Source organism: Austrofundulus limnaeus, unplaced genomic scaffold (genome assembly GCF_001266775.1).
Source record: "Austrofundulus limnaeus strain Quisiro unplaced genomic scaffold, Austrofundulus_limnaeus-1.0 Scaffold56, whole genome shotgun sequence".
Taxonomy (NCBI): domain Eukaryota; kingdom Metazoa; phylum Chordata; class Actinopteri; order Cyprinodontiformes; family Rivulidae; genus Austrofundulus; species Austrofundulus limnaeus.
Window position 1 is genome coordinate 1,672,746 of NW_013952458.1, and position 8,306 is coordinate 1,681,051.

The window sequence follows — 8,306 nt, forward strand, 5'->3', positions numbered from 1 at the left end:
AATTATATATAATTACGATTATAATGGATGAATGTTTTATCTGCTTTGCCTTTATTTTTTTCAGAACTCCACAGTACATCTTGTGGGAATCCTGGTGTTCCACCTAAAGCAGTACTAAGCAGCAGCGGGCGTTTTGCAGTAGGAGACAGAGTGCAGTACAGCTGTGTCCCTGGTTATGTCCTAGACGGCCATGCCACACTCACATGCATCACCAACGCTGCAAACACTGCAGTCTGGGACTTCCCTGCTCCAATTTGTCGAGGTATGTATTAAATATATATTTGTTTGTGCCTGAAATGAAGGGTTTTATTCAAATGATTTATTATCTACTAAAAAAATGTTCCATTTTAAATAACATTTATTTCAAAATGTAGTCATTCTGTAACTCTCCCAAATTCCCTTTTAGATGTAAATGTGAAAATTTAGAATAAAACTCTTCATTCATTCCTGTGTATATGGTTATGTGTTAGATCAACAGGAAGACAGACAGACTGCATATGTGTGTTTGCATGCGCATGTTTCGGATATTGATGAAAGCAAACCAAGACCTTCACATACTTTTATGTGTCTGTGTGTGAATGAGAGGGATTTCCATTCCTGTGCGCGTGTGAGAACATACAGTGTGTACATATAGCCTATATCATATTGCATTAATTTCTTGATTTCTATATATTGCAACATCTTTTGCCAAAAAAAAACTGTTAATTTGCTGATGAGTTATCACCCGTACAGTGTAGGTAGATGCAAATTTAGTGATGCATACGCGAAGGAACGACAGAAAATATGCTGAACTTTAGCTTTTAAACACAATATGATAATCATGAATACCACGAGCTGTAAAGTGTGACAAAATACCATAAGTGAGAGCTTAATTTTAATCTTTTATTTTTTTTAGACAAACTTTCAGCGCAAGTCACTGCAGTTTTGTCTTTTGTAATTACATTGGCCGAATGAAACCTCATAAAATGTAGACACATTTTATCTTTATTTTGATTTTAAAAAGCAGCTGTTCCGAGTCAGTAAATGTCACTGCAGCAGATAGCAGCACATGAAAACTTATCAGTGGATCAGGTATCACCAATAAAACACAAAGAAACAAACACAAAGAAACAAAGGGAAACAACAATAAAAAGCCTCTAGTAGCTTCTTTTTTTCAATTGGGTATAAATCTGCTCTTTTGTTCTTGCAAATCAGTGATATGTGAATTGTCCTGTTTACAACCTAACACCTAACCTCTTTGATCTCCACCCTCACTAAAAGTTCGCTTTAACTTACCTCAGAATCTGAAAACTTTTTTTTCTGCTTTTTCTATTTGTTTTGTACGAACTAAAGTAATAAAATATTAATCAGACCTGCAGACTCTTACTCACTGAGCCAGTGACTCAAGGACTATATACGTGATCAGCACCTCTGATGGCATCTGCTGACATTGAATTGGGTAAAACATGCAACAGCTAATATGTCAACAACCTATGATTATGTTACTATGATTTGATCATTTTCGTAAAATTGCAGCTGTCAGTTTTGGTAGACCGCTCTCTCCCAGGCGCACAGCGACAGATAGGAGACTCGTGCTCRAGTGCAGGAATGGCAAACGAGTTTGATAAAGAGAAAACACATTAAAGAATAAACCTATTTGTTTAAAGAAATTCCMCATTGTAGCTTGCTTAACCTGGTTTGCTCTCGTAAGTAACGGCACTGAGGCAGCAAACACCAGTGGTTATGGCATGTTTTTCTGCCCTCTCGATCAGGGTCAAAGGGTAAGTACTCCTTGTTGTACACTAGAGAATAGCCCTGGAATGGCMAAGGGCTCTTTACCTTGAAGAGTTTGACAGAATTTGCATGCAGAAGCTGGGGAATGTTAACTGAAAAAAAAACAAACTCACCAGTTAATGAGATGTCATCTTATAGTCATGAACCCCTTTCACAAAACACTATCAAGCCAAGCCTGAGCTACCCTTTTCCTTTTCATGAAGTGGCAAGATGAGTTTAAATTCAACCTCTTGCCTTTGTGTTTCTGAGCCACCAAGGGAGGAACAGTTAGAGCTGTTTTATTTGAAACACGTAAAGGCAACACAACATTAAGACGTGAGCATGTGACATATGCAACCACTGGATTTTGAATTTAAAAAATRCACAACCAGGGATAGCTGGTACTGTATAAGTTGGCTACAAGGGCTAAGCCCTCCCTGGTGTTTACAATAAAACGTTAAAATGAAAAATACAAATTTTCAAAAYTGTATCACATTTTGTGAAATTTACAACAAAACTGATACCAAACACAGTCTGTCCAAAGTGATAACTTTTCACAGATCGTTTATTAATGATTGACAGACGTCTGGTCCCACCTCCTCGGTTTGCTGTTCATTGGGGCTAATTTTGCTATTTCCAGGGTCAGCCCAGGGGTACAGGCTTTAGCCAGTGAGGATGGATGTATAATAACGTGTCTCAAGTGCGAGTGGATGTGGGTGAGGTTTGGCGTAGACTGAGTATGATGGCAAGCAAGATTAACATAAACAAGGTGGATTATTTAATTTTTCACCTCTTTTACTTAATGTGTTTGGAGAATAAAGTGTGAGAGAAGAGGTTGAAGGCAGAAGAACTAAAATATTTCACCACCAAATAATATTACCACTGTGTACAACACACCTTTGACATACAGGACTCTATCAGTGCTGTTTAGTTACACTCCATGGCTTTTAATGGCACTGGCCTAATTTGTCAAAGCAAAACTTATCATCAACAGGCGATTGATGAATGGACACAGGCGGCCTGTCTTTGTGTCTGTGGCCATATTGCAAAACTGCTTTGCGAAAAAGGCCTAAAGTGTCACCATGATCAATAATTGGAGCAGCACCATCTTTTTTTATTAGTTTAAAAGCAAAACCCATCTGGTTTGGTCTTGAACTAATTTACTGATGTCCATCTTCAGAATGGGCTAATTCATACAAACTGTTTAAGATAGTGTCCGTGCCAAGATTCCTGACCTGTACTTCTACAGGCAGAAACTGTGATTAATTGGAGGACTGAACTTTGCTTCCCCTCCTGAGTGGATTTCAGTTGTAGATCTGATAGCCAACTTGGAGTCAGTCATCCAGAAGAACAACACCTTTAGAAAGCACTCTGAGCATCACCAACCTCCTTTGAGAGAAGATGGATTCACTGTATTGAACTTGGTATGTGCACTAATGCAATACCTTTAGAAGGAAGATGGGATAAACAGGAGAAATTCCACTAAGATAAAAAAAAAAGCAGGTGAACATTCCTAATCGCTGAAACCCCAAAAAAGTATTGATTGAGCACCAACAAAGTTAAACTTTTTCTGCAGCTAGTTTGAATTTGAAGCAGTCAGCAGCAGTTTTTTGAGGGATACTCTGTCAACAAGGTTAAAGATGCAAGCTGGAATCATTCCCGCTACGGGGGATAGACAKATGGTATCAACAGCTGGACAAGCTACCAAACCTCAGTGTAGGCTACAAACTCCTGATTGAATTTTAGATTGAATCTTTCTTAGCTGTTGATAAATGTATTGCATTGTATTGGATGTACATGCAATCATTATGTCATTCTAATGTCTTATTACTATTACAGATACATTTTTTTTACCAAAAGAGAAAATAATGAGAAAAAATGAATGTGTAAATTAGCCCCACTATGGATTCTAAATCCCTTTTAAAGGCATCCAAGCTTTTCCCTTTAGGCCTGACTTGTTTATGCACAACAACCCTACCAAAAACAGTCAAATGTATGCAATGATGGGCTAAATTGTTGCTCAACAGCATCGGTAAACTGTAATTTGGGGCTGGAAGGGCAGGAAAGAGGGAAAGAGGGGGAGGGGAGAGAAAGGGAAAGCGGAGCAAATGGCAACTTGTCAGTGCTGGATTAGCAATGTCTCTGTCACTCTGTCAGGAAGGCTAAGAGGAGCTAAGCTACTAATTTGTTCACACCAACTCAGAAACACACAATTATTCACACCCACTGTCACTTTCACACACAAATACACAAACATGCACACATARTTGTATACAGTTTCTGCTTATTTGTGTGTAAATGCGCGAGCGTGTGTGTGTGTGTGTGGTGACACCTAGAGGCATTCATACCAGCCGTAATAGCTTTCTATCAATTATTCAGTCATGCAATCAAATGCTTGGAGTTGCAGTGCTTTTAGCAATGGCACCAGCAATGTGCTTTTTCTATATCAGTCTCTCTTTTTTTTCCTCCCTGAGAGTGTGTGTKTCATTAATCTTGGCCCTTTACATTACACATTGCTCTAGGATTAGCATGCCTTATTCATAAAAAAATAATATTTAGAATTTAATCCTCATTCAGTCAGAATAAGCGTCTGTTCTGTATTTACATTAATCTTTGACCTTTATGGCCAAATAATGTCATAGGTGAACACTGTGTTTTGCTCAAATGCTAAGCGAAGGGATATATGTGTATGCAGGCAGCTATTCCGCATTCCCAGCAGGAAAAATAATGCTGGGTAAATAGACAGATCTTTCATTGTGTGAAATATAGTCACCTGATCAATGGTGCAAAAGGAGCAACTACATTCTCATTTTAAAAAACAAGGTGCAAAGTAAGGTTTTGCTTTTTTTGGCTGTTTTTATTTAAACCCCATTTTTTTCACACTTGGCAGTCAGACAAATGTCATCTCTAATCACTGAGTTGCTTCAGTCCAACTCAGCCTAAACACCACAAGCCATGAGCTTTCTTGTCAGACAGCACCCAACCATGCAAAGGAGACAAATTAAAACAAAAATCCAAGTTATTTACAGAGTTTAAACGGTGCTGAATCTCTTTCTGACGGTCAAAATAGAGTAGAAAACTCATGCATGATCCGTTTTTTTTTTTAAGTGGAAAGCACAGGATATCTGCAGAAAATCCACTGGGACTCGCTGTTTACATGGCTTTACAGTATTGGCCATGTTTTGGTGGGGGTTGAGAAGAAATCTTGGCTAAATTCAAACCAAATTTGGCCTCAAAGTTAAATTTGGCAGACATTTTAGTTTGAGATGTTGATTAGATATGATTATTGCTGCTCAATCTTGGGCTCAAAACTAGACCTTAACAATTTTCAGTAGATCAGGGATGGGCATCTGGCCTGTTGGTGACTTCCATTCAGCTTGTCATTAAAAAGGCACTCAAAGCAGGTCATAGAATCTGCTTTGAGTGCTTTAAAAAAATCAAATGTTTATTTTTGAGAGGTAGACTATCTGCTCACAGAAAACCAAAGCAAACCTATGTGTTTAATCTGTTTAGAGAAGCTGTTTGCCATGAAGGATTTTAATGTACCATATTTATTCAAGTACTATACGTAAAATTTAATCCATAAAATCATCCATAAAGTTGGGGGGTAGTACTATACTCGGATAAATATTTTTACTTATGTATTTTAACTGAAATATCGGCTTCATTCACAAAATGCCTCAGTCCGGAAATGAGACCGCATCATAAAAAGCAATTGAAACGAGCTTACCTCTGACACTCCTCCGTGCTTCAGAGCGAGATAATAACAGATCCAAGCAGGCGACATGATGTGAAAAAAGGGGGGAAAGTAGTCCTGYACCTTAGTAATGATAACGAACTAATGTCATTAGCATGTCACCGAGCCGCTCCTGGACCAACAACAAACACATGTTCGTCTGTAATGGCGGCCGTCTACCAGTGTTCTGAAAAAGTTTGTATCCCTGAAAAAAATGTTTCCCCACCATAAGAGGCACTCGCAAGTAGGAAGTAATCTGCTTTTCCCCCACAAGATGGCCCAAATCTCATGTGAAGTCTCTGACTTTTGTGTTGGCACATCCAGGTGGACTATGTGTAAAATGCCAGAATTCATGTGATGCTGCTACAGCTGATATATATTTGTTGTCAAAATACCTTTTAGTACATATGTTGTTAAAATAAAATGAACAGTCCAATTATCATTTTACTGATATGTATAAAGACTGCAAAGGCTGAAAAATCTTGAAGTCTGTATGAAATTGGAGGTAGTTTGAAGATTAAGCTTTTTATGCTTTTTAAGTTTTAAAAAAGGGGGGTCATATTATACATGAGATCGTATTATACACGGATAAATACAGTAAGTTGCCACTACAACATGTTGCACAAAGCTAAATATGAGAATTTTACTGCAGTCACAAGTATACAAACAACAGTGACATTTTTCCAGAACACTTTTATTACACTTGGGTAAATGTGTGGTGCTGTGTAGCCCACTGGTGTCAACAAAAAATTAAGGCCCCTTCCATCATTTAAGTTGCCCATCCCTAACTTAAATGTTACTTGCATTCATTCATGCTAAACATACTCAGTTTAGCACACGTGTGGGATGGAGAACAAAATGTAAATGCTCATACTTGAAATACAGCTAAAACAGACTTATTTTGAATGTGTTGGAATTTGAAGAAATTATGACTGAAACACATACTTGTTTGGCATGAAATCCTTAAAAACTCTAATGATGTCATAAACACTAAGGGAGCACCACAGAGAGCCACAAGAGTGTAGGTTAGAGAGATGAGGAGGAGGCGGAAGGAAAGGAAGGAGTGGGTTATTGTTGGAACAGAAAAAGTAATAATGTGTACTGACAAAACTTGAAATTAGACTCGCTGTGAAACGGAAATGAAATGAGCATGCACGGTTGTATGTGAGTAGTCAGCACAAGATTTAGGCTGCTGGTGCTTTGCGGGCATGTTTTTGTGTGTTCACCGGATTGTGCAGATCATTGGTTCAGTTCATTGCACTAATTCTGCTGCAGTCTAATCAAGCACTGGATTTCTCTTTCTGTCACAAATGATGACATTGCAGAGCTCGCAGTGCTCTAAAACAAAAGTGAATTTGTGGCAGGGTTTAGCTTTAGCCTGTCAGCTGGGGGGAGGGGGTTTATGATTTACTTTTGAGAACGACTATTTATTGGAAGTTCTGGGATCATTATTATTCTGTAGTGAAAAAAACAACTGAACACACAGCTGAAAGCGCATTGACAGCTATTCAGACCTAAATGYATTATGCTACGTTGGCTGTTGGCTGTTAGCTAAAATAAACAGACTTTAACCAATTCAGGCCATCTTCATCTTATTTAYAAGTCATTTACATGACATTCCTCTCTGTAGGACTTTGACAAATAGAGGATCCAGCTATTTATTTTTTTAACATTTGGAATATGCCAAAATAATATACTGTATTTGCAGTGTGTTCAGAGTATGTTTTTAAACATACYTGAAAAGTTACTGCCAAAGAGTGTTACATGCTCTGAAACCCCCGTAGAATCTAAAACAGCCATTGCCAACAACTGTTTCAAACTTTATCTTGCCTGTTTGCACCAAAATCTGTGTCAGCCATGAATGATTGTAAATTGACCATGTGATTGTGTGTGCATGGTTGTCTGTTTTCTGTTATGGACTGGTGATCAGTCCGGGTTGCACACACGCCTTTTCTCTCCTGATGACAGATCAGACAAGTCTGGAAAATGAGTGAATGATTGTTTAACAGAGAAGGAGGAAAAAATATAAAAAAATATGTGTTCACACAAGAGAAACATAGGATGACCTGAATACGAAAATACTGAATATTAAATAGCTGCTTGAAAATCTACCAACCACGGCCGCTGTAGCTGATGTTTAAATGGCACAAATGCACTTAACCCTCACGTTTCAACCAGGTCAAAACAATTCACAAGGCCTCAATTTTAAAACTTAGGCGTAATGGGTTACTTTGACCTAAGGGCAGCAAAAGGGTTAAATTAGTAACCAGTGTTAAGTGTGTGTATTCAGCCATATGTAAACCCTCTCATAATTAGGTTTAAAGCATCAGCATGAATAAAAAGTCCTGCCTACACACCCTCTCAACATGCTAACATGCTGTCACTTTGTCAATCATAGTGTGACATAACTATTTTTAGAAGCCTTAAACACTAAAAATATACTAACCACAAAATATAAGGAAATGTCTACTTGGTATATCATTGCTTTGTTGTAACACTTCTTGGCTATAAATCTTACACTGCTTGTATCTGGTTGGCAGCACCTGGGGGTACCAGAAGCTCAAAAGAAGAGCAAAGTATGCTGTTTGGCAGAAAAGATTTGGCAAAGTTTTCATCTGTGTAACCCACATACTCAAACCTAATGCTTATCCCACATATGCATGTTCCTTACAAATGTGGCACAGTTTAAAAGGGAAATTAACAGGCTTTCCAATGTGATTTTTTGCCAATAAGCATTTTTGCAACTAATATATATATACAGTATATAGCAAAAGTATTCATACCCCTTGAACTTTTCCATATTTTGTCACATTACAAC

At 38.0% G+C, this 8,306-nt stretch overlaps 1 protein-coding gene across 1 annotated transcript in view; it reads left to right on the top strand.

The window, feature by feature from the left end:
* Window positions 1-64: 64 nt before the first annotated feature.
* LOC106518149 (CUB and sushi domain-containing protein 3) overlaps window positions 65-8,306 on the top strand; it is a gene marked incomplete at both ends in the record, with an annotated part of 95,163 nt that continues 86,921 nt past the window's right edge. The window contains 1 exon segment of the mRNA XM_014009282.1: window positions 65-262. Coding sequence (XP_013864736.1) covers window positions 65-262 — 198 coding nt within the window.